The 27,688-nt window shown below is 42.4% G+C and overlaps 1 protein-coding gene across 3 annotated transcripts in view; it reads right to left on the bottom strand.

Moving 5' to 3' along the window:
• The window catches only part of arhgef28a (Rho guanine nucleotide exchange factor (GEF) 28a), a 99,317-nt gene that overhangs the window by 2,239 nt on the left and 69,390 nt on the right, over positions 1-27,688 (bottom strand). For all 3 annotated transcript variants that reach the window (XM_076988260.1, XM_076988261.1, XM_076988262.1), the window contains 9 exons: positions 19,381-19,506; positions 18,254-18,371; positions 11,099-11,350; positions 10,631-10,707; positions 10,222-10,400; positions 3,720-3,811; positions 3,193-3,375; positions 2,614-2,888; positions 709-756 (listed from right to left, as the gene is read on the bottom strand). In XM_076988260.1, coding sequence (XP_076844375.1) covers positions 709-756; positions 2,614-2,888; positions 3,193-3,375; positions 3,720-3,811; positions 10,222-10,400; positions 10,631-10,707; positions 11,099-11,350; positions 18,254-18,371; positions 19,381-19,506 — 1,350 coding nt within the window. The remainder of the gene's footprint in view (positions 1-708; positions 757-2,613; positions 2,889-3,192; positions 3,376-3,719; positions 3,812-10,221; positions 10,401-10,630; positions 10,708-11,098; positions 11,351-18,253; positions 18,372-19,380; positions 19,507-27,688) is intronic.

Genomic DNA, 27,688 nt, shown 5'->3' with positions numbered 1-27,688 from the left:
CAAAGGTAAATATGCCCTCAGTGGATGAAGTTGAATGCAGTTTCAACAAGGCAATCAATGACTGTAACATGTAGCTGTACCATCACTGCCAGATGATATTTCACTATGTTTACTAAGTTAAGACTATGTGAAATAATGCACTGACTCATTATTTGAGCATGCAGACAGTACTGTTCAGTGATCTCCCACTATAGTAATCATCAGGTAGCACAAATATAAGATACTGTGTGCTTTTACCTGCCAATTTACCAGCCAGTTGAAGTCTTATTCACATAGCATTTCAGTACATATTACATTTTTCAAACTTTTTTAGATTTACCTGACCCCACAGTGAATGTTTGAATCTCAAGGAGCATGATAAAAATGCAGTTTCTGTAGTCAATTCTCAACACAGTTCCTTTCAGTTCAACATTAAATTCTGTTTTTTTCACTTTGATATGGGTCGTATATGCAAGGTCTTTCTGAAGGGCTGGCAGAATTTGGACTTTTACATGACCATGTCTGAGGTGGTATGGACACGAGGCTGCACCTGAAACAATTTGCATGCAAGTCATGTTGTGTGTGTGTGCAGTCATGCAGTTTATGTATGAGTCATGGTGTGTGTGTGTGTGTGTGTGTGTGCAGCCACAGGAAATGATGTGACCTCATGAAGGTGTTTTGGGTTTTGTTATTGTGTTTATGTATGTATGATGAGAAAGATGAGATCACCTGCAAACTGTAAAGCAACTGTGTCAAACTCTGGACACTTTGACACACCTGGATATGAAGATAGAAAAAAAGATATAAAAAACACCTGAGTGTCAACGTAAAAACTGTAACCTGTTTATACATTTTAATAATTAACCATCACTTTATCAATAATTTAGAGTTAAGTCAGAAATTATACAGACATGATTATACAGTACTGAATAAAGCAGAAATCTACTGTTTATAGTTCATTCTGAACTAATATGACCAACTTAATCTGGTCTTTACAGTAGAATGGAGTAGAGAAGAATGACTCTTTCTTTACCATCCTTAGAGACAAATAATATTGCCCGATTAAGACTATGTGAGCGGTTCATTCTAGTCCATTTCTGGTATATAGTGTCATCTGGTGGCCTTAACTTGTTTTGCAACTGTATTACTATCTAGTGTGTATCTAGAATTTTTTCAATATGCTTTCACAAATATACTGGAAAGCAAATCTATTCTGCAATGAGTAAAAAAAAAAAATCCTACCCTTATCCTACCTGTTTATGTGATGTCACAATTCAGACCACATAGCAGTCAACAATGCTTTTTCACTTAATCATCTTTTGTACTCTCATTTACCTACTTTACAGTAATTTCCAAGATTGCCATCAGTGAATATATGTGTAAGTATTGACAATGAAACCAAACAGGAATTCAAAGCTAATTATAACCTTTCATAACCACCAACAAAGGATGCTAGAAGATCAAGTGATGATGTACGCAATGAGAAATCTGCCTGATACAACTGGGACAGACCATGGCCTGGTCTGTTATTTTGTGCTGATCAAATGGTTTGCTTAAATAATTATAAGTCCAAAACCGATCAGGTTACCTAAAACTTGATTTTGCAAGTGTATTTGTGGCCTGAAAAAGCCAGCCAATAATTGTTCTTGCAAAAAGGCAGAAAATTGAGAGAATGATCTCCTTCATAAGCATGGTGCATGTTCCAGCTCATACCTGGGTCGGTGCTGTGCCTTATCAGAGTACCATGCAGCACAAAGCATTTCCAGAAGATGGCGGTGACAGAAAAAGGAAGAGACTGAAGGAAACGAAGGTCTAATTATCACTTTTCATTTTTAATGAAATGGTGCTCTGGAGGCAGTGAAATGGACTCCAGCCTTATTTTGAACCCATTAATGTTTGATTATATAAAGGCTGGGATGTGATTTTAGCAGGGTGATCTAAATTATTAATGCAGCTGTGTGGAACTATTGTTCCAGGAGAATGAAAGGCTATGCGTCTGAATGTTATTTAAAATATGTTCTCTCAAACTTGCAGGAATTTGCTACTTTCTTCTATACATAATGTCCTCTGAGTAGGAGTTACAATGAAGGTAAGATTATAAATGGTTAATGTTAATGTGTGAGCAGTACTGTTATGCTGGTTATTACTTCTTACTTGTTTTTCCTATAAAACACAAAATACTTTTTGAAACATGGGTTAGGATTACAGTGATGGTTAGAGCAATGAATCAGGGTCATGTATCACGGTCAAGTTAAGGCTGTCTCTCCTTTAGCTCTCTCGGACTTGTACTAATGGGCCGCCCAATGGAGGATGGGTTCCCTTTTGAGTCTTGGTCCTCCTGAGGTTTCTTCCTAATCCCCACCCTATAGGGAGTTTTTCCTTGCCACTGTCGCCTTTGGCTTGCTCATTAGGGATCTGGACCCATACGATTGTAAAGCTGCTTTGTGACAACATGTGTTGTAAAAAGCACTATATAAATAAATTTGAGTTTGACTTTAGCTTACCTGGTAGGGCAGGTCAAATTGAATGGGTCAAATTCATATATGCAAATTGCTCTAGATTGTCTACCAAATGCTATAAATGCAAATGGATGCCTTAATGATTACAGAGACACAGTTAACACAGCTTTCTTACCTTAAGGTGCAAATTATGATCATTGGGGGTGAAGCTGTGATTCTGGGCCTGGAGGTCTGTGTTCTCCTCTTCTACCATCTCCTCTTCCTCATCCCTTGGAGTGTCCACCAGTTGGGGTTCTCTTTCCGGAGACAGAGGAGGAGGTGGAGGAGCCGGTGGAAGTGTCTTCACTGAGGTGGAGGTGTCGAGTGTGCTCGGCTCCCTGAGGACAGGCATGGAGGAAGGACTGGTGGAGGAGGTGCAGCGAGCCAGCAGTGCTGCTCTCAGAGTCTCCGCTGCTCAACAAACAGAAGACAGAGAGACAGAAACAGGGAGAGTGAGACATGGTGTGTAACAGGGAGACAAAGAGACAGAAAGATATAGAGATATCAAGTTATCATCAAGTTATCATGTTATAAACATTTACTTTATCTGGCAGTGGTAAAAACCAGTCCAATGTTGGTAGAACACTGACTCTAATCCTATAGTACCACAGCACTGCCCACATGGTCCATCCAAGTCACCAAGTCATCAACAAGCCCTTCACTAGAGTGGTATGCATTAGAGCCAGGGGCAAATGGTGGAACTGGCGAGCCTCACCCTCTCTGAGTGCCGCGGTGAGAAGGGCTGTAGCATGCGGGGGCTCACCAGCCCCAGGCCGCACCAGCAGGCGTGGCTCAGACCCTGTAGTCCCACCACCTGACATGGCCGACAGCTCCGCATAGATCTGCAGCTTCTCTTCCAGGCTGGAGCAGATCAACTGGTCCTGGCCACATAGTGTCTCTGCCAGATGGACGGTCATGGGTATAGAACTTCATGGACATAGACAGCGTGGCCAGCAGCCATTACCACACATGCACAATGTCAGCAACAGGGTGTCAGGAGGTCACAAATGCTGAGTGATTACTTATACAGTTTATGCATTACTTATACAGTTTATGCATACTTATACAGTTTACTGAATCAGACACTGTATAAACAAAAATACCAAGGACCTTCAAGAGCATTAATACAGTTCCAAAATAATAATAAGTGGTGAGGAAAGCCACAGAGGATTGCTGGTTAGGCTTTGTGACATTTGATCACAATCCATTTTTAGAGTTCACACTGGGAGGACTGAGTGGCACCTTGCAGCTTGTGGATATTCTGGACCTTGGCCTCTGCTGCTCTCTTCTCTTCCTCGGACTCACTAGCAGTCTCGTCCTCCTTTTCGTGACAACTACAGTGAAGAAGGCAGAATAAGATGCCTTTTTACTTTTAATGTTAACATTTCTATCCCTGTTCAGTGTGCATTTGGTGTACAGACTTCCTAAAACTAATTTCATTCAAAAGTTCTCTGACCTGTAATTTTACAGCCTCTCGCTTTGATAAACTGTTGATTTATAGGCGATTTTAATGTTCATTATCTGCTGCCCCATAAATCCTTTGGTATTTTATTCTTTATGGATACTTTTAATATCATTAAACAAGTATTGTGTTTAACTTATTACAAAAGTCACATGTCTTGTCATCTGATTTCTCAGATTTTTCTTGGAATTGACGACACTGGTGTCTCTGATCTTTTATTGCTTCAAGTTTCATCTAAATGTCCCCTTTCCACCCAGTCCCAGCCCCAACCACCCTTTAGCCACACTCTTCTCCAATACCTTCATGCTCATTTATTTACCTCAGATCTCAGATGTCCTCCAACACTGAGGAGCTAGGAGCTAGATCCTTTCAATCGAATAAAAAAACACTCCAAGGCTGTTACTGTTAGTATCCTCTGACTAAATGAGTCCACTGATGATCTTATTGAGCTTGTAGGAAGGCAGAATAGATAAAAGACAAATTCCAGGCATCCGGTGAATGGGCAGAGGCAGGATACAAGTGCTGAGATGAGCGATGATTATTAAATGTGTATCTACAATTGGTACACACTACAATCTATTGGTAGTTAGTGTTTTTACGGTCCGGGGCCACCAAACCAGAGAAGACAGAGAAGGAAACAAAACTGGAATGCAAGAGGAAACCAAAATGAAAACAAAGACAAACATGAAAATAACAAGGTGGGTTCACACTGTGCAATAATTTGCCTGATTTTGCTCTCGCAGGAAGAGGTGAACTTGCCATCAGGAGTACAGGTGTTAAAATCCAATCAAAATTAAAACATTTTCATTAGGTTTTGCCTAATTTATTATGAAGATCAAGTAAATGTTATTTATATAGCGCTTTTTCAGTGGTGGACAGTAATGAAGTAAATGTTCGTTTACTGTACTTAAGTACATTTTTTGTGTATTTTTTTTTTTTTATACTTTACTCAAGTATTTCCCTTTTTTGTAATTTTTACTTGTACTCCATTACATTTGAAAGTGAAATATCTTACTATACTCCACTACATTATGCGAAAGCTGTCGTTACTACAGGCTTTGTGTTCAACAAAGTAACGTCAAAACAAAAGGCAAAGTACGTGAACCAATCAGCATTCGGTTCAATGTTGATGCAACAGCATACTGTAACAGAGGCGAACCCAAGGGTAGAGAAGGATCCATTAGCAGGTGAGTAATAATGTGGGTATTTATTACAGACACACAAAAACAGAGGTCCCAACACGGGACAACCCCATAGGGTTAACAGGCAGCAGCACAAAAAGGGCAAAAACGGAGAGTCAAAAACCAGAACAGTCTAAGAGCGGCAGGCAGAGGTACAAAAAGGGCTGGGCAAACTGGAGAATATCAAAAGGGCAGAGCAAGAATCAGTAACCAGGAGATCAGACAGAGTATACAGAAACACGGCTTGGTATGCAACATAGGGAGGCAATACTTCGCACTGGTTTGTTGAAAGAAGAGTCCTTATGTAGGGTGTGGTGAGTAGCTCATTAAAGTCAGATGTGCAGGTCAATATTCCGGTGAAGGCGCCCTCTGGCGGTCACGGCCGTCAGTGACATTTCTGACACATACAGTTTGAAAGAAAATATATCTACTTAAAATGGATGAATATACTGATTGTAACGTGCCACACAATCCATGGCCTCTTTTTTTTTTTGAAGTAGTTGAAGAAAAAAGACTGATTTGTTTTCAAGTGCCTTCTCTGCCTGCCTCTGTATCATACGATTTCTTCCTCTAAAATTTTCCCATCTAAGTTAAGGAAGCATGTAGAGGTAAGATAATTTCATAGACCTACTGGTAGGGTTGCCACCTAGGTCTAACAAAAAACAAGGACACTGTCATACTGACACAGGGTGGCGAGTGTAATCTGTTGACTGGGGGGTGGTGGTGGGTTTGGGGTTTCGGGGCCCGGCTTGGTGTTCCGGCATGGCGGTTGGCCCGCTCCCCTGGGCGGTTGTGGTCCGGGGCGGCTCGGGGCTCCTTGGCGGGAGGGGGGCCATGCCAGGTGGTGGGTGGCTCTCGGGGGCGCATGGCGCTGGGGCTTTGCTACTGGCCCCTTTGGGGTGGGGGTTGCATCCTTGGGGGAGGCTTACCTCTGGTTCCCCTGGACCTGCACTCCTTGGTTGGGGGGGCGCTGTCTGGGGTCTCCCTCTCCTGCCCGCTGGGGTTGGGGTTTCGGGGCCCAGCTTGGTGCTCCGGCATGGCGGTTGGCCCGCTCCCCTGGGCGGTTGTGGTCCGGGGCGGCTCACGGCCCCTTGGTGGGAGGGTCTTTTCCCTTTTTATTTTCTCTCCCTCGTTTTCTTTTCCCCTCTTTCCTATATTCTATCTTCTTATGGTCCACCTACCCCCAATTATTGTTATCACTATTGCACTATATCAGGTCACTAACAGGCGGACCGCGGTCCAGATCCGGACCCGAACGCAGTCCTGTCTGGACCCAATCTCATTCCTGATTAACTCTGCAAATTTCTATTCTAATGGGTGCAGATCATCCAACCATTACGGTAAAACATCAGAACGCCACACGTGGTGTAAATCAGCCAATCAAATCCGCCCATCTGCTCACATGCGGAAGACAATATGCACAGCCGCTGGCTTTGGTCCGAGTGAGACATATACGCATGGCACAGCAGAGAGAACAGAAAGAAAGACAAGGAAAAAAAAGGAGTATGGCATGCTCAAAAATAAGAAAGGTGGACACAGAAAATAGGATATTTAAATCGGAATGGACTGATAAGTACTTCGTTCGTTCTACCAGACAGCAGGACAAAACCTCTATGTCTCATTTGTTCAGAGACTGTCGTCATCGTCAAAAGCAGCAATATCAAGCGGCACTACGAGACGAAGCACAACACTTTTTCCCAAACATACCCACTTTCCTCAGCAGTGAGGGTACAGAAAATAAAAGAGTTAAAAGCTCAATATGATCGCTCGACAAGGATATTAACACAGTCACTTACTGCCCAACAGCGTGCTAACGAGTGCTCCCTTAGAGTTACGTGGATTTTGGGCAAACATAAAAAAGCATTTAGTGATGGAGTGGTTGTGAAGGAGTGTATGACTGCAGTTGCAGAGAGCTTATTGGAGGGAAAGCAAAAAGATGTGCTTTGTGAAAAAATAAACCAAATTCCACTGTCAGCTACATTAATGGGAACAAGTACTTATCAGTCCATTCCGATTTAAATATCCAATTTTCAGAATTTTTAGAAAATGTGGAGAGGATGGATATTGTAGCCTTTTTAGTTGATGTCACCTCACACCTGAATGAACTCAACTTAAAACTACAAGGCAAAGAAAACTCAGTTGTTGATTTGATAACAGCTGTGCATACATTCCAGAAAAAAACTAGAGCTGTTTAAGCAAGACCTTCAGGAGGAGTGTACACACTTCCCAACAGTACAGGGACAAGTTAAAGTTGACAAGTCCTGTTTTGTTAATTTTGTTGACAAACTGATTGTGAATTTTGGAAAACGTTTTGACAGTTTCACACTTGGACAGCAGCTCAGCCTCTTCATTCAGAACCCATTCCTTATCACGGATATCAGGGAGTTTTCAAAAGAAGCCACTGAAACCTTCAAGTGGGCAAGTGCTGGGTCTCTGCAACTAGAACAGGTCTGCAGGCAGATGTGGCCCTGAAGGAGCAACAGAGAGGTGGTGACGCTGCATCTTCTTGGATCCAGATAGTTTCAGATACAGCTTTCCCAAGTCTGAAGAAGGTTGCCCTGTATATTTTGAGCATGTTTGGCTCAACATACTGCTGTGAAGCAGCTTTCTCCACCATGAACATTATTAAAACTAAAAATCGTTCCAGACTCATGAACGAGCACCTCCACATGTGCTTAAGGATGGCCCTGACCCCATTTAAGCCCAGATTCAAAACCCTTGCTGGACAGCTAAATTCTCTCATTAAACAAAGTAAACACGCTGTGAATTCAGTTCATGTTGAGAAGTTTCATTGTTTGAAATATGTTTAAAAGACAATGTTTTGTAAGACAAGCACTTTATTTTAGATTTATGTTAAGAAGTTTTATTATAGGTGAAATATGTTTAAAAGAACAGCACTTTATTTTGATTTCACTGCAAACCAAATTAAAAACTAAAGATAGTTTAATTTGATTTAAAAAATGCTAAAAGTGCCATCTTTATATATAATTGCTGTTTTGCTGAAAATAAAATAAAATTTGATGTTCCGGACCTTTGCTTGTGGTACATTTTTAGATTTGGACCTTGGTTAATTTTAGTTGGTCACCTCTGCACTATATTATACAGAATTGCTATCATTTGATCTGTACATAAAAACAGGCCCATTAGAGGCCCTGTCTCTAATGACACCTATATAAGTGCAGTAAACACTATCGGCCCCTTGTCTAATGACACCTATTTAAGTGGAGTAAACACTATTGTCTCTGTGTTTAAAGACACCTATATAAGTGGAGTAAACACTACTGTCTCTGTGTTTAAAGACACCTATATAAGTGGAGTAAACACTTTTGTCTCTGTGTTTAAAGACACCTATATAAGTGGAGTAAACACTATTGTCTCTGTGTTTAAAGACACCTATATAAGTGGAGTAAACACTTTTGTCTCTGTGTTTAAAGACACCTATATAAGTGGAGTAAACACTACTGTCTCTGTGTTTAAAGACACCTATATAAGTGGAGTAAACACTTTTGTCTCTGTGTTTAAAGACACCTATATAAGTGGAGTAAACACTATTGTCTCTGTGTTTAAAGACACCTATATAAGTGGAGTAAACACTACTGTCTCTGTGTTTAAAGACACCTATATAAGTGGAGTAAACACTATTGTCTCTGTGTTTAAAGACACCTATATAAGTGGAGTAAACACTATTGGCCCCGTCTATATTGACACCTATATAAGTACAGTAAACACTATGTAAACACTTAGCAGATGTCAATCATACATCCCCACGCATTTGCTTGAGTTGGTTATTGACCTAAGACTCTGACAGGATTAATGTTTAGGATTTAAATCTATCATAAATAACACGGTGTTCCTAACTGTTATCATTTTTGTGATCTATTCAAAATATATCAGAATATTGTTGTTTCTTTCCTCCCAAATATTTTTGGTTGACGCACTTTATCAAATATATATATTTGAAAATGTGGAATAGCCTTATTTGGATAATTTGAGTCTTTTAAATTCTGTAAACATTTAGAAATCACCCTATTTAATGTGGATGATTCAAACCACTGTGCTGTACAGGCTCCCAGGAGTAGGAGATGGCAAAACCATCAGTGCTCATTTCTATTCTTGTTTTCCAAAAATCAGATGTACCCAATATCAGTGTTTACATTGATGTGTGAGAAAAATGATGTCTTAATCGGGTGAAGAAGTGCATCTTGCTCAAATAAATCTGAACCAAAAAAAATCTCATTACATTATAATTAATTCCAAGATTGCATTACATTGCATTGCATGTAGGTAGTATTGAGGCTTCTGAATATATATAATTTAGCTTTTTCATGTCATGTTTGGTATTTAACTGTCATTAGGTCATACTCTCAACCCCCACTCCCACCTCAAATGGTAGGCCGGCTTGTTCTATTACTGGCTCCAGGTTCTGGGAAAGTCTTCCATCTGACATTAAGTCATGTCCCACCACTGACAAGTTTCAATCAAATGTATAGATCCACCTGTTTGGTCTTGCTTTAGTTCAGTCTAAAGTTGTCCCATGGCTTTCTGTCAAGTGCACTCCTAATTTAGTTTTAATGTTCTATTACTGAATTTGGATCTGCTGGATTTATTCCATTTTTATTTGGTTTTCTTGTTTTCAATTTAGTCTTACAATTAGTTTTACCTGTTTGGTTTTCTATTTGTCAACTCCTGTTTTTTTGTGACTTGACTAGACTGCATGTCTTCATACATATTTTGCAGCTCTGTATTGCTTGCATTCTTAGACTAAATGGGAGCCAAGATTTAAACTATGCATACATTAATCCTAAGAAAACGCACATACACACACCTTTTTGCACTTTCACTTAAAAATTCTACTTGAAAGTCTTTCTAAAAGCTTTCTAAAAGTCATTTTAAAAGCTTATTTAAAACGTAACAAGTAGGAAAGGATTTCACTTATTTTGATATCTTCTCTCTATCTCTCTCTCTCTCTCTCTCTCTCTCACACACACACACACACACACACACACACACACACACACACAGACAGACAAGACAGACAGACAGACAGACACACACACACACACACACACACTGAATTAACCAAAGTAAAGCTGTTACCCACATCATGACTGCCTCTCGGATGAGGCTCATCCAGGCATTTCGCTCATCCTTGGATATAGCGTGCACCTCATACATCTCAGGCCTGGCAGAGGAGGTGCAGATGAGGAACATGCCTCTTTCCTCGTTTGCTACCTCCCGAACAATTAGCTTCTGAAGTGATATCACTGGTGGCTTCTGGTCCTGAGATGAATGCAGGGACACAGGACAGAGTCCATTCATGTGGGACAAGCGTGAGTAGCTTAAAGTGAGGAGGATCAGGCAGGCTGTGACATACCAAATGAAACTACACCATTCAGTAACTGAATTCTGACACTGACACAGAAAGAATAGTTTAATTTATCTGAATTCTTCACTGTTATGTCTTTCTTGATAGAACTGATTAGTAGTGACAGAGCAAGTGGAGACATTACCACGGCAGCGAAGATAAATTTCTGGTCCTTCTCCTGAAGAAAGATCAGCAGGTCAGTGAGCAGGAGGGCCAGCACATCTGGGGAAAGCCATGAGACCATGAAAATATAAAAAACATGCAACAACATCTAGTGATGTTCAGATCCAGTGAATCAACTTTAACATTTTGCCCAGAACAGTGATTCTTGGGCTCAGTCCCAATTCAGGATTTCAGCTGATGGCTGAAATCCCAGTTGATTATAAGGAATAAATATAGGTTGCAAGTAAAGTGAAGGAAAGACACTGAACCAGCAGCGATATCCCCTGAGCCATGGTTTGTCACTGCGTTTGGAACCTTAGATCATTCTCCATATTAAACTCCATCAGCTCCACCCACACACGTGTGGTTTTAGCAAATTACATGGTAGAGGGCCACTAAAACTTGTGAGTGCAGGTGCTAACAAGTGCTCTACCACCTCCTTTCCCCTCACCTTTGAGTCTGCCTGTGGCAGTCTTCCAGAGCAGCGGACCATGGTGTAAGAGCGTGCGGCCACTAGCCAAGTCCTGCTTGCGGAAGGTCAGGCCACCCTCCAGTCGCATCATGCTCTTAGCCTCCATGCGCGCCAGCACATCACGTAGCCGCTGGCTCTGCTCTCGCTCGCTCACCTGCACGTTCACAGCCGAGAGGAGCTCCCGCACGCCAGCAAGAGCAGCCCGCAACTCCCTGTGCTCCACTGTGCCCTCTGACCAGGCGCAAGAGAGAAAAGAGTGAGAGAAGAGAGAGACAGTGAGAGTGAGGGAGAGAAACAGGAGGAGAGAAAGTAAAAGAGAAGAAATAGAGGGGAGAGAAAAGAAATGTTTCAAAAAATGAAGAAAATATTTAAAATGTAAATTATTTATATTATCAAATAATTGCACTTAATGAATACACACACACATACACACACTATTGCCAAAAGTATTCGCTCACGCATCCAAATGATTGGAATCAGGTGTTCCAATCACTTCTATGGCCAGAGGTGTATAAAATTAAGCTTCTAGGCATGCAAACTGTTTTTACAAACATTTGTGAAAGAACAGGTCGCTCTCAGGAGCTCAGTGAATTCCAGCGTGGAACTGTGATAGGATGCCACCTGTGCAACAAATCCAGTCATGAAATTTCCTCAATTCTAAATATTCCACTGTCAACCGTCAGCTGTATTATAAGGAAATGGAAGGGTTTGGGAACGACAGCAACTCATCCACATAGTGGTAGGCCACATAAACTGATGGAGCGGGGTCAGTGGATGCTGAAGTGCATAGTGCATCCAGAGGTTGCCATTACAGATCACTACAGACATCCAAATTTCATGTGGCCTTCAGATTAGCTCAAGGAACATGGGTTTCCATGGTCGAGCAGCTGCATCCAAAACCATACATCACCAAGTGCAATGCAAAGCGTCGGATGCAGCGGTGTAAAGCACACTGCCACTGGACTCTAGAGCAGTGGAGGTGTGTTCTCTGGAGACAAATCACACTTCTCCATCTGGCAATATGATGGACCAGTATGGGTTTGGCGGTTAACTGGAGAATGGTACTTGTCTGACTGCATTGTGCCAAGTGTAAAGTTTGGTGGAGGAAGGATTATGTTGTTTTTCAGGAGCTGTGTTTGGCCACTTAGTTCCAGTGAAAGGAACTCTGAATGCTTCAGCATACTGAGACATTTTGGACAATTCCATGCTCCCAACTTTGTGGGAACAGTTTGGAGCTGGCCCCTCCCACTTCCAACATGACTGTGCACCAGTGCACAAAGCAAGGTCCATAAAAACATGGAATCTGGGGTGGATGAACTTGACTGGCCTGCACAGAGTCCTGACCTCAACCCAATAGAATACCTTTGGGATGAATTAGAGCAGAGATGGAGAACCAAGCCTTCTCGTCCAATATCAGTATGTGACCTCACAAATGCGCTTCTGGAAGAATGGTCAAAATTCCCCATAAACACTCCTAAACCTTGTGGACAGCCTTCCCAGAAGAGTTGAAGCTGTTCTAGGGTGTACCAACATCATATTGAACCCTGTGGATTAGGAATAGGATGTCACTTAAGCTCATATTTGGAAGGAAGGAAGGAACTCAAGGAAGGTGAGCGAATACTTTTGGCAATATAGTGTATATATAGTATATAAATATGTGATTTTTAAGTAAAAATGAGATGGCAGATGTTTTAATATTAGTTCTCATTTTTGGGAGCAACTGTCATGAGCACTTGTGCGAGTAAGTACAAGCAGGATGCTGAATCATTGTTTACATCATTGATCTATATTACTGGATTGGACATCAACATTGACTTAGCATGCGCCGCACAGGCGCCATTACTATGTATTGAGTCGTGCATTGAGGAGCATCCATGGATGGACATAAAAATGAGATCTAGCAGACAGTCACGCAAAGAGGGACTCATTGTTTTTCCATAAATTGTCAAAACCACAACAAGATCACAAGATCAAAGGGTATGTGTCACGGTGAGGCGGCCCCCTACCAGTTGACCGCTGGTCATTATATCCTTAATTCGGATCTATTCACGGGTTTTTGGTTTGCGCACTTCTTCATTAAACCATCCTTTTTCCCTGAGACTTGGCGTGATCGCTTCCTTTTTGTTCTCACTTCCTGCCCGTCACAGAATGACCAGCCACCTTTCGGAAGCCGCCAGTCTCTTTTACTTTCTCCTTCGTTGGTCATGTCTCGTGGTAAGTGTTTGTCTGCGTGGTGTTTTGTTTGGAGAGCTCCGCCGTGCTTATGTGTTTTGTGTGTTTGTGGCACGGCGAGGACCAGGGCAGTTTGCCCTGAGAAAGCTCTTCATGTCCGTTGTGTGTTGCGAGAGTTCCGCCGTGTGTTTGTTTGTGTGTGGCACGGCGAGGACCAGGGCGTCTGCCTGGGAAAACTCTTGTTGTGTGATATGTGTGTAAGGGTGAACGGACCGGCGGATCAGTGTGCGTGCTCGTCGTTATATGTTCAGTGTTTCGTGTGTGTGACGTGGTCGCCGCTCGTCACTGTCGCCTCGCTCCCCATGTGTCGTGTGTTTAATGTGGGGAGCGACTGCGACTCTGAGCGGAGCGTCACCTTTGTCCATGCGTAGAGCACGTACGTATCGGTCCCGGTCGTTTACTGTTTTCACACTGTTTTCTGTTTGTCTAGTATTTGTGTGTTCGTTTTGTCCTAGCGTGCTCGTGAAATGTCGTTGTTATATGTCATCCCACGCTTGCTCCTCCCCTTAAATGTGTGTTTGGGGGGGGGCGGTTGTGGTCTCGTGCCATGGCACGGAGGGCGTTGGTGTGGCGCGTTTGTGTTGTATGTTGGTGTGGTTGGGTGTTTGTGTGTGTTCTGTTTCTGTGCAGGTGCTTCCCCCTGGTGGTGTCGTGGTGTTCCTGGACCTTGTGGGGGTCTCCACCTTGGCAGGAGCCCCCTTGTGTTATGGGGTGACCGGAGCCCGGTCATGAAGAGCCCCTCCCTAGAGGGCTGGGGCCCCCGGATGTTTGGGGACCATGGGGCTCCGGTCTGAGAAGCTCCTGCCGCGTCGGGGGTGCTCTGGGCCTAAGTCTCTGGCGCTCCTGGGTTGGGTGGAGGAGTCCACCTTGCGATGAGGGGCCCCGGGAGGGGTTGGGGTGACCCCTAGCCAAGTGCCGGGGTCAGCTCTGGGAGGAGGTAGGTCCAGGAGGTGAAGTAGCCACACCTCGGGGAGGTAACCTGCACACACACACACACACACTAAGGACATAAAGGAGCTGTAGCTCCTCGTCCGCACACCCTTGGGGCTCATGGGCTGAATGCCGGTTAGGGCGCGAGGGCCCTGTGACCGACCGGGGCGTGGTTTTGTGTTGTTAAACGGCCCGGTCGGTCCAGGGTCCCGCCCAGGGAGGTGAGCTGTTTAATGTTGTGTGTTTTATGTTTCAGCTCCTGGACTATAGGGGGTGTGTTCCTGCCTATCCCTGCCTTCCTGCCCCTTCGTGTTTTGTGTGGAGCCGCTGTGTGCCACACACCCAGTGGAGGGGAGTGCGGCTTGGTGGGGGGGGTCTGTCACGTCCACAGCGGCTGCTGTTGTTGTTTTGTGACGTCGTGTGCGTCCCTCAGGTGGGCGGAGCCCGTGATCCGTCTCACCTGAGGGTCGTTTGTTTGCCTATATATGTCTTGTCTTTGTACCAGTTGACCGCTGGTCATTATATCCTCAATTCGGATCTATTCACGGGTTTTTGGTTTGCGCACTTCTTCATTAAACCATCCTTTTTCCGAGACTTGGCGTGATCGCTTCCTTTTTGTTCGCACTCCCTGCCCGTCACAGTATCACATTTCACAGGTCAGTAAAACAATTTTTATTTTTAAAAAATAATAGCGGAGATGAGGGATGTTGACTGTCCATGCTAGCTTGATTTTGATAAAGCTATGTCGAGTAAACCCACTTAAAAACAAGTTTTCTGTTCCAAGAAATTATTATGTGTTGTTATTAATATTGTTATCATGTTGTGACGATGGGTGCAGTGTCAAGGACGAGACACGAATCCTCGCTTGCGACAAATATCACTTTTAATTACAACACGAATATAGCGCGTGTAGCAAACGTAGAACACTGAAACATACACAGCAACGTGTAGACCTTAGACAACGACGAGCACAGGACACTAGACAAACCACATTAGCCCCACGTGATTACGAGACGAGCCACAGGTGAGACAGATTATCACAAGACATAACCACAACCACGAAGATCCACAGACGCAGACGATGCACGTGGACAACGTAAACACACGCCCAAAAGGGAGGGGCCGGGGTCCTCAACATGACACATGTTAGGATAATGTAAATACGATGTTCATTAAAATTATCTCTAAATCTGTATTACTGGGACCGATGTTCAGTCCAGTTGGCATTATGTCCAATAGATACTCTCTCACACAAACTGAATAAATAATGAAACCAAATGAAAATTTAAGTCAATTAAATTTGTCAATTATTTTTTAAATGAACAGGTTAATACAGGTTTTTTTTAAATAAATGCCATTTTTCTACACATTATTCCCAACAAACAAAGAAAATATCAGCTGTACAATTTGTGGGTAAAAAAGTGTTGACGTCTGAGAGGACCGTCATCTACAGAAAGGATATGCAGTGCTCACTTCTTGCCCACTGATATCAACCGTACACTGAAGAGGGCACATGTTAGAGAAGGAGCAGTGCCGCAGATTTTCAACCTTCCAGACCATTTGCAGGTGGTATTCCTAATATTTTTGTTTTTGTAATGTTGTAATATGTAATGTTTTTAACTATTAATATTTTTGCTGGCGTCATCCATGTTATCATACAACTTAAGGATGTTATTTCATATTTCTGTCAGCAAAAGCTACCAGCTAAGAGAAGGAGCCATAACAGTGCATGTGCCCTGAGACCCCTTCAATGCAGTGGGCCAAGTACGTCATACATATGTGTGGTAAGGGTTGTGTTTTATTGTCAGCAACTAGATGGAGCAATGGTTAGCCCATCACTAACCTTTGCTCCGTCCATGACAGTGCTCAGATCTGCATCAAAGATTGGCAGACACCAGAATTAGAACTTCAAATAAGAATTTTTATCATTTATTAGACCTCTTTCTGAGAGCTGCTTTTAAGCTTGGCATTTACAACTAATGATCAAGTATTCTTTTTTTTCCAGGAACATAACTATCAAAATGATGACCAAGATTCCGTTCGCAGCAATCAGGTATCCAAGCTGGGAGAAGACTTGGAAAGGAAGAAGGCAAAAAATGCCAAAGACAGAAAAAAGAGCGAAGTCTCTCTGCAAGACTTTGCTGCAACAGCTTTCAGAGAAAGACCTGATAAACTCTGTACTGGAGCATCAGCTTCAGTCATATAGAGGTACATAGACTGCACAGTAAGCATTAAAAGACAGCACAATATATGGTGTAATCATGTTTTATACAGAAAAACACAAATAGTTTAATTTCATAAATTATGGATACTTCGATACATTATGGATAATTATGGATACATTCTTCCTTGCTGCAGAAGCAGAAGCTGCATCAGAAGTGCACAAAACTGGTTCTTTTTAAAGGCCAGTAAAGTTCTGAGAAGAATTATATTGTTTTTTAGTTGGATTTCAAAGTTGTGTTGTTATTGTCAGGAAATTGAACTGCAAAGTAAATATTTTATTAAAGTTGATGAAATTCTGTAGCCAATGAGAAGTGGCTGCAATAAATGATTTTGAAAATTGTATATTTTGTGTCATGTCTGTTACGCTCGATGGAGGAGGCACGACGAGCGAGAACAGTGCAACACAAAACGTTTATTTCCCAACTCTTGACGTGAAAGCTCCGTGCGGAGCGCGAGCACAACAGACACACACTCACGCTGACACGAAACTTTAGACAAAGACGAGCACAAGACACTGCGCGAAGGCACATTAAATAGGTGATCAACAGATACCCGCGTGATCTCGAGACAAGGCACAGGTGAGACTACGAACACGCTCACAGACAACCCACACCCACGGAAGTACATACATGGACATAACGACACGCAGACAACATAGCGGCACGCCCACAGGGAAGGGTCCGGGACTGTCACCGTAACAATGTCAATTTATCTAATTGTGTATTTGTGGGAAACTGAATTGTGTAAGCTCTTTTCTGCTACTTGAAGGTAAAAAAAATCTGACAAATTTTGTTATAAATTTCACATTCAAACTCATTATTTTCTCTATCATAATTTCATAATTATTAATTTCACCCACATTTAGCCATGTAGTGCTCAAAGATGCTCCTCCACACTGATACCATCTCATATTATACTTGAACATATATAAGAGGTATTGAACTTAAAGAATTTATGAAAACCACAGCTGTAATGGGGAGAGTTGACAAATAAAGAGATAAACTCAAATTTGACTTTCAATATCAGAATTGTGACTGTTATCATAATTAAAACTTAGTTATTTATTTAAAACTTTTTACCATAATTGTGATTGAATATCAAAAACCTGACATACATGTGTTATTTAGTTTTAGCCAGGTGAAAGAAAAGGGCTTTATGCAGGGTTTTGTTAAAATTTTACCTAAATTGAAAATTTATAATATAAAGTTTGGGATAATACAAAGTGTTACATATCACAACATCGTCAATATTCCCACCTTTAATTTAAGCCATATTTGATCAAAATCGGATAAGAAATAAGGGCGCTAGGACTGTTTTTGTGACAGATGGATGCACATCCCACATAGGAACTACACTGCTTTGCTGACATGACTCAATGCATAGTAATGGCTCCGAGGACGGCGCATCGCTAGCTATAGCGGCAACAGGCGATGTCCAATCCAGTAATATAGATCAATGGTTTACAACATAGCTTTTATTTAAACAGATAGCACACAAAAGCATGCAACAGGAACTAGGCTGGAACAGAGACGAGCAATTAACACAACACTGACACATATTAAATACTGTTACTTTAACTGTTACATTAAGTGCAACACATAACGACAACAAAACAAGGGACAGGTGAGAAGAATGACACGGATGAACATGTCCACAGACAAACAACACCCACAAATGTATACGTACCTGTATACAAACCCGAGGGATGAGTCTGGGATGGACTGCGAGAGTCTGTGTGTATGAACCTACCTTCTGTGTACTGTAGAATCCTCTCCAAGAGCACAGGGTACTTTGTGATCCGCTGTGTCACCAACAAAATGCATTCTGGAATTTCCCGTCTCTTTACTAATGAATTACTACTTTGTTGCTATGGAGGTAAAAGAAAGTGCTGATTAATTACTGATAATACTTCACCAATTAATGGAAAAAAAACTAATTGGCAGAAAACAAGCCAATTCATAAATCCTGTTAGTAAATTGCAATGTCCACCTGAGCTATTCAGAATTATCTTAAATAATGTAATTCTGTGGAACTGCAAAGAAATATGATTTGTCCTCTGAGGTCTGTACTGACATTGTTCATGGTACATAATGTCACATCTGTGAATCTTGAACATATTCTGTCTGTACTGTACTGAATCTACTCAATCTTAGCTGTCTTCACTGCCCAGCCATGCACTTCCCAGGTAAAGGCTTTCTCCTTTCTCAATAAATCCATTTATATCCATTTGCTTGTGACTCTGAAACTACCCACTGATGATATGTTGCACCTAACACTGAAAGACACAGGAGTTGATGGAAACGTCTTCAATTACCAAATCAATCAGGACCTCGAACTTCTTCTCCATCTCCTCTAGCCTCCTATGACACTTCTTTCCTTGAATGTACAATCACTAGATATGGATCAAAGTTTGACTATGACCATCACAGACCTCCCTCAATCTGACAGTAATCATCATCATGTCCATACTTAATTGGTTCTCCATTATTACTACCCACTGCCCCTTAATTGGTTCTCCATTAATCACTACCCACTGCCCCTTAATTGGTTCTCCATTAATCACTACCCACTGCCCCTTAATTGGTTCTCCATTATTACTACCCACTGCCCCTTAATTGGTTCTCCATTAATCACTACCCACTGCCCCTTCCCAACATCTCCTTTTGAGACGGAGGAGGTGTTATCCTCATCCATGTTCCATTATTATAGACTGTGATGCCAGTTAAGTTCAGATCAGTCTGCTTGTCCAGACTACTGTTTTTGGAACCACTTTATAAAGCTGCCTGTTTATTAAACTGCCTGTTTATTAAACCTTGCATGCCTGCACTTGGATCCCATGACACTTAAAACAATTGTTGCAAGAACAAAACACTTACTTTAATAAACAGCTGAAACTTCTTGTTTTGCTGCTGTAGCTCTTTGAAGAAGCTGACAGCTTCATTGTGATGGCTACAAAACTCCCCATACACCTGCTTCATGTTCTTTGCATTTTCCTGAGTAAACTAAACACACACATGCGCACGCACACACACACACACACACACAAACATTTAACTGCACAATTTTTTCAAACTTTTTCTGCAATCCTAGAATTATAAAAAAAAAGATTCATGTATTTACAAGTACTTTTCTATGATGTTGGATATGGCCCCACAAGTTCAAACAATCCACTGTTGTATAAAGTAATAACTAGACAAGCATAACAAGGTTTCACTGTCATTCATATCCAAAAGTAGTTTCTTCACAACTCTCTTCCTTCTTACATGTCTTATTTCAATCAGGATTTAGACCCTATCACAGCACTGAAACAGCACTTACTAAAGTACTGAACGATCTCTTAACATCATTCAAGATTCAAGATTCTTTATTTGTCACATGTATAAATTGTGGCGATACAAGATACACAGTGAAATGAATATGTGACTGTTCCTAGACTATGCGGCAGTAAAAAGATAATTACAATTTACAATTAAATATCTAGATAAATCAACAATTAAGTAATTTACAATTTACAGTATTTATAAGATATCAATATAAACTATAGAACTATAGAAGTAAAAAGAGAATAAATAATCTACCATATACATGTAATGGATCTATAAGTGACTGTGTGACAGATAAAGTGACTGAGTGTCTGATAAGGTGGTTGTGTGTCTGATGAAGAATGGAATTTTTCCATGTGTGTTATGTGTTTTGTGTATCCGGTGTGTTTAGTGTCTGAATGATCTGAAGGTAAAGGCTCCTCCTCAGCCTCTCAGTTCTGGCCCTGATGGAGCGTAGACGTTTCCCTGAGGGTAGCCATTCAATCAGACTATGGTTTGGGTGGTGAATGTCCTTACTGATGCGTTTCCCAGATGCTCTGCACCGCCTGCAGTAAATGTCCTGAGGTTTTGGCAGTACAGTCCTGGTGATGCGCTCAGAGCAGCGTATCACTCTTAGGAGGACTTTCTTGTCCTGGGCGTTGCAGTTACCAAACCAGGTAGTGATGTTACCAAAAAGAACAGACCCAATGGTGGCAGAAAAGAAGAGTTTCAGCAGTGCTGTGGAGATATTGAATTTCTTTAGCCTCCTGAGATGGTACAAGCGTTGCCTCGCCTTCTTTATCTGGGTGGAGATGTGTGTGGACCATGTCAGGTCTTCAGAGATGTGGACTCCGAGGTATTTGTAGATACTAACTTTCTCAACTGGAGTGTCATTGATCTGGAGAGGTGTGTATGAAGTCCTCCCCTTTTCCCTTCTAAAGTCAACTACCATCTCCTTGGTCTTAGATACGTTCATCTCCAGGTTGTTGACTCCACACCATGATGACAGTTGTTCCACCTCACACTGGTAGGCCTTCTCATCATTGTTGGAGATTAGGCCTACCACCACTGTATCATCCGCAAATTTCACAATGGCGTTGGAGCTGTGGGTGACTGTACAGTCATGTGTATTTAAAGTTCCCCATCTTGACCACTTGAGGTCTGTCAGTCAGGAAGCTCTGTACCCAGGAACACAATGAGTGGTTCAGCCCCAGATCATGGAGTTTCATGACCAGCCTTGAGGGAACTATGGTACTGAACGCCGAGATGTAGTCCACAAACAGTAGGCGTGCATAGTTCCCTTTTCCGCTGTCGAGATGTCACAGATGTGAGAGCCACTGGGCAGTAGTCATTCAGACAGGCTGGGTTAGTCTTCTTGGGAACAGGGATAATTATAGATTTTTTGAAACATCTCGGGACGACAGAATGGGCCAGGTATAGATTGAATGTGGTGGTAAACACAGGGGCCAGCTGATCAGCGCAAGATTTTAGTACCCTCCCGGGGATGCCATCAGGACCAGCTGCCTTCCTGCTATTTATCTGTTTCAGAGCTTTTCTTATGTCTGACTCAGGAATAGTAAGAGGATGATCCTCACTGATCAGGTTGCACGCCACTGTAGCATTAGCGTTACTTGCTAAGCTAGCAATGCTAACGGCAGGGCTCTCAAGTTTAGAATTCATTTCAGAGTGTGAGAGCGGGGGGGTGGCGAAACGTGAGTTGTTGAGCGGGGGGGGGGGGGGTGGCGAACGTAAATTGTTGAGGGGGGGGGGGGGGGGGTGTTGATCGATCGCCAGTGGAGGGCGACATAGATATGCATCATGGATTTTTTTTTTTTTTTTTCCGCCGTGTGAAATCGGAAGTGTGACATGTGAAGGCGGTCAAATGCGTGTGTCACACGCTCAATGCGTGAGACTTGAGAACACTGGCTAACGGCATTAGCATAATCAGTGCTAACCTCGAAACAGGCATAGAAGGTGTTTAAGTCTTCTGCCAGTGAGGGTTCTGTGATGGTTGAGGTGTGTGTCCGTGATGGTCCGGAGACCCTGCCTGTCTGTTGTCGCGGTCTCCCAGATAACACTCTACTTTGTCTCTGCATCTCCCTTTAGCAGCCTTAACCGCTTTTCTCACGTTATACGACTCTACTTTATACAGAGTCATATCCCCAGTGCTCAGTCCAGTGTTGTATGCGGTAGTACGAGCTTTAATGGCCTTATGAATTGTTCTATCTACTCACGGTTTCTGATTAAGAAAGATATTAACAGTCACCATAGGCACAATATCATCCGTTACTTTGGCTACAAAGCTTGTAACTACCTCCGTGAACTCGTTGACATCAGAGCTCGCCCGAAACATGTCCCAGTCGACGTCACTCAACGCGTCCTGAAGCGTGGCTTCTGATTGGGTGGACCAGCGTCTTATCACTCTGGTCGATGGAGCTTCTTGTTTTAGCCTTTGTTTATATTCCGGCATGAGGAAAATGGCGGCGTGGTCAGATTTTCCAAAAGCCGGGTGAGAGATGGCTTTATAGGCATTCTTGAATGGGGTGTAGCAGTGGTCCAGAGTACTTGTTCCTCTCGTTGCACAAGCTACATGCTGATGCAAGTTGGGCATAACTCTCTTAAGGTTTGCTTTGTTAAAATCACCAGCTACAATGAGTGCAGTGTCCGGGTGTTTAGCGTAGTGGGCACTTACGACATCATGTAGTGAGGCTAGAGCAATGTCCGTGTCCACCTGTGGTGGAATATAAGCGGCGATAGAGATGACCGAGGTAAACTCGCGAGTCAGGTAGAAAGGGCGACTGAGAATAGCCAAGTGCTCCATATTCGGTGAACAGGAGCGCGACAGAACTGAGATATTCTTAGTTGTTGGTCATGAAGCACACACCTACACCTTTAGATTTCCCAGAATCTGCCGTCCTGTCCATTCGAAACAAGGAGAAAGTTTCAGCAGGTAGTACAGCATGGTCTGGAATGGTAGGAGTGAGCCATGTCTCCGTGAAACAAAGAAGGTTACAGTCGCGTATGTCCCTTTGGAAGCGGACTCGAGCCCTGATGTTGTTCAGCTTGTTATCCAACGATTGTACATTGGCGAGCAGAATACTGGGCAGAGGAGGCCAATGTGCACTCTCTCGTAGTCTGTTTCGAACACCAGCGCGTCTCCTTCGGTGTTTCTTCCGGAGGATACCTGTTGGCCAAGTCGAGCTATCGCACAAGTCCTCAGAGACAAGGTAAACTGACCTGGTTTTTATTTCTAAAAGTGTACTGAAGTCATATGTGATCAGTGCCAGTGATGGAGTGGTAAAATTACTAAGAAAAACTAAATAAACAGCTATTATAAAGCATAGTCTGAGCGGAGCAGTCACGACAGCATCTGGTCTCACCCGTTCCATCTTGTAGATATCATCTGATAAAGTACACATTTCTTTTCTCATACAGCTAGACCTCAGTGCTGCTTTTGACACCACTGATCATAATATTCTACTTAATAGGCTGGAGACACTCATTGGCATAAGAGGTCAAGCACTCTCCTGGTTCAGGTCCTACCTGACAGATTGTTACAGATTGCATGACTCACACAAGAACAAAACGAACGAGGCAGGGAACAAAACAGGGAGTAAAACAACAGAGAGTCCTAAGGCTAGAAAATTCGATCATATTAGTCCCACTCTCGCGGCATTACACTGGCTTCCGATTAAATATCAAATTGAATTTAAAATACTTCTGTTACCTATAAGGCATTAAATGGTCTTGCCCTACAATATCTGAGTGAACTCGTACCATCTCGCCCTTTGCTCTCCCAAAATGCTGGATTTCTCCTAATTCCAAAAATTTGTAAGACTACAGCCGGAGGCAGAGCTTTCTCCTTTAAAGCCCGTCAATTATGGAATAGCTTTTCAGCTCCAATCCAAGATTCTGACACAGTTCCAATCTTTAAATCTAGACTTAAGACTCACCTATTTAATCAAGCCTTTAGCTAATATTCCCCTTGTAAGGTGTGGGGCTCGGGGGCCCCCAGACGTTGAGATCTCTGGTAATCTGAGATGTTGATGCTGTCTTCCAGCTGTGTCATGGCATCACTCAGTCGTGACAATGACTTTACTGGAAAGCAATGTCTCAGTGAGCCCTCATAAGTGTGGTCACCTCCGAACCCCTCCCTTTAGTTATGTTGCTATAGATTAGCCTGCTGGAGCAGTGACTGTGACTACTTGGCCGGGGAACAAGGATCTTAAACTTTATCTATAGAACCATCCTGTGCACCATGGACTTGTGCTAACGGGCCGCCCAATGGAGGATGGGTTCCCTTTTGAGTCTTGGTCCTCCCGAGGTTTTTTTTTGTGAACCACGACCCCCACGACGATAGTATAAATGTACGACAAGGGTAGAAAGCTGTGACAACATTCCCCCAGAGGGCAGAGGCAGGCAGAGAAAGACCCGGGATCCCACCCGCCCACGGCCCCCCCCAGGAGCATTTGCCAAAAGCATTGCAGAGTAGGGTTTTTGAATGGTGAAATTGTGTATGTTCGGGTACAACCGATTTCAGACGTTAGTCCATACTTCGGGCGCTAAGAGCTAATGAGGTGTTTTAATGCACCTTATGAGTTGTTACAAACCTAACCAGACATTGTGTGGGTCCATGTTCTCTCGTTAAGTTGTTGTTTCGTTTGTATTGTTGTTTGGATAAATGCCTATTTATTTAGAAGGGGGGGGGGGCATTTAACTTGCTTTTGTTTGTTGTTTTGGGCCGAGCCCATCCAATGTTATTTTCTTAAATTGTTTGGTTTTGTATGATGGGTTGGAAAACAGAAACTACAAAACAAATATAAAAGAACCATGTATGAAAGAACCTTACTGGTGTGGTGTTTTGGTTATTTATGTTGCGTCCTTTTAGCACGAGCCATCTTATACTATGGACCGTAACATAAATTGGGGGCTCGTCCTCCGTGGTTGTTTGCTTCTTGGCTGTTTTCCTTTTGTGGTGGGGTGTGTGTGTGTGTGTGTGTGTGTGTGTGTGTGTGTGTGTTTGTGGGTTTGTAGGCTTCTGGTTTTGATCATGTTTGATTTAAAAAAGTTTACATGCGATCCGTTGGCAGAACAATTTGACCTGTGCCGTAAAGCTGATCTCTTGTTAATAGCGGACTTTTTTAGTGTCAAGCTTACTAGAGGTGTGACTAAGGTCGAGATTAAGGCTGACCTGTACAGACAGTTGGTGGTGTTTTACAGGAGACAACTTGTGCTGTGTTGGGTAGTGTGGATGGTGTCGAGGTAGAACGCGAGACTGTGGCCAAAGCTACAGCGGAAGCCGCGATTGGGTCTCCAGGCACCAGTGTTAATTTTGACAGCAATTTTTGATTTAGTTTTAGTCTTAGTCTTTTGACTAAAATGTCATTTAGTTTTAGTCATAATTTAGTCATTGATTTGTTTTTAGTCTTAATCTAGTTTTAGTCGACTAACTATCATTAGAATTTAGTTGACTAATTATCAAAAGAATTTAGTTGACTAAAATATAAATGGTGTAATAATCATTATATACACTTGCACAAAATGAAACATTTATTAACCAGTTACAGAATATTATTGTTGTATATGTGCAATATATACAGAATATATACTGAACTTATAGTTATTGAGCATAACAATAACAAAACATTGATGACCAGTAGGCCCGCTCTACCTAAAAACATATGGAGTTATTTATGAACAATACATATTACATTCTATATAAAACTGGGTGCCGTAAAAACAGCAATGCCGTAGCCTGCAGATGTTGTTTCATTTGTCGTATTTTTCCCGACATCATTGTCCCACATGGTTTACACACCGTCTGCTTTTTCTCAAAGTCAAAGGAGAAATGTGTCCATATATCGCCTCTTATCTTTCTCCCTGCTGACATTGTTGAGTTAACTTCAAGTTGAATTTCATGAGTGACCACAGTTCACAGGCTCGTATGGTCTTCCCGGGTTCTGTGCGATGTGAAGATATTAGTACTGATGGACGGTTACCCAGTTTGTCCCGCCTCTCCGTGTACGCTAAAGTACTTACGGTTGGATCTCTTCCTAACTTATCCCTACCTTTCACTAAACTAAATCAGGTCTGATTGAATGTTGTCGCTGGCCAATATTTTCATCTCGTTTTTATTTGTTGACGAAAATGTCCATTAATTTCGTCATCGTTTTTATCCCTTCGTATAGTTTTTATTTAGTTATCGTCTCGTTTTCGTCATGAAAAAAGGTTCGTTTACGAAAACTATGACGAAAACTATTCGTCAACGAAATTAACACTGCCAGGCACTGCGTTTGCTTCTCCGACAGTATGCACTACTGATCCTGCAATGCTGCTGTGTTCAAAAGAGCTTGAGCTGGAAATTCAGTCAGAATGTTCGTGCCTTGGAAATACAGGCTAAGAAAGAAGTCCGGCTAAAGCAGCTAGAGTTGGAAGCTAAGAGAATTGAAACGTCTGTGTCATCGCCGTGTCTAACTCCTACTGGACATACAGGTGAGCCCTCTTGACATTAGTAGGCAAATCACATTAGTACCTAAATTTAGAGAAGTTGATTCATATGTAGCGTGTTGCTACAGCTTTGAAATGGCCAAAGGACGTGTAGACACATTTGCTACAATGTACATTTGTAGGAAAAGCCCAAGAGGTGTTTACCACCTTACCTATTGATAAGAGTTTGAACTACGATGAGGTTAAAATCGCTGTTTTGCGTGCCTACGAGTTGGTACCAGAAGCCTATTGACAACACTTTAGAGCTTTGAGGAAAACAGCCAATCAAACCCATGTAGAATTTGTGAGGGAACTCAGTGTGATATTCGATAAGTGGTGTAAAGCAAGTAAAGTCACTACGTTTGAGCAGCTTCGAGAATTAATCCTGTTGGAAAATTTTAAGAGTGGCTTGTCTGAGAGACTAGTGCTGTATTTAAATGAACAGAAATACGTTTGTCTGAGGTTGCTATTGCTGCTGATGAGTATGTTCTTATGCACCGAGTCGTTCACAATTCTGCTGTATGGACGAATCGAACTAGACATGTAAATTCTGATGAAGTACCTCGCTCTGTGAGCGAGGAGAGAGAGAAAGAGATGGACAATTTTAAGGGCTCTGAGACTCAAGTATATTATCGGGTCATTTAATAGCTGACTGTCGAGTGTTAAAATGAAAGAATGCCCAGATGTCTAATAAGGAGAGTTGCTCCGATTAAAACAGTTGAGGATTGTGGTGTGGATGCCTCTTTTATACCTTTTCTGACTAGTGGGGTGGTTTCTATTCCAGGTCAGGTAGAAACCAAGTGGCCAGTGACTGCGTTACGAGATACCAGTGCTGCACAGTCATTTCTTTTAGAAGGAATTTTACCGTTGTCTGACAGCACTTATTGTGGTGTTGATCGATTAGTACAAGGTATGGGATCTGGATATGTGTCGGTTCCTTTGCACTCCATTGAATTGCAGTCAGAGCTTGTCACAGGAATTGTAACTGTCGCGGTTTGTGCTGTATTGCCTGTTGCTGGTGTTACATTTTTATTAGGGAATGATTTAGCAGATGAAAGAATTCTTCCTGTTCCAGAAGTGGTTAAGAAACCAGAATGTGACACTTATGAGACTTTAGAAGCAGCATCGGAGGAGATTTACCCAGCATGTGTTATCCATGCACAGAGTCGAAAACTGAATGACGTTATAGATTTGAGTGAAGCTGACTGGTTGTCTGCTGAACCTAGAGTTAAAGCTACGAAGCCTGACGCAGATAAGCCCGATGAGTTGAGCAGGCATCGTAAACCTGTAGAGTTCGTTGGTGTGGATCTTTGTGCCACCAGAGAACAGCTTCAACATGCACAAATCGTTGACCCGTCTTTACAGAAATGCCACGAGAGTGTGGATAGAGATGGAG

The sequence above is a fragment of the Brachyhypopomus gauderio genome, unplaced genomic scaffold, assembly GCF_052324685.1.
Source record: "Brachyhypopomus gauderio isolate BG-103 unplaced genomic scaffold, BGAUD_0.2 sc61, whole genome shotgun sequence".
NCBI lineage: Eukaryota > Metazoa > Chordata > Actinopteri > Gymnotiformes > Hypopomidae > Brachyhypopomus > Brachyhypopomus gauderio.
The sequence above is the reverse complement of the archived record's forward strand: the minus strand, read 5'-3'. Positions and strand labels throughout refer to the sequence as shown.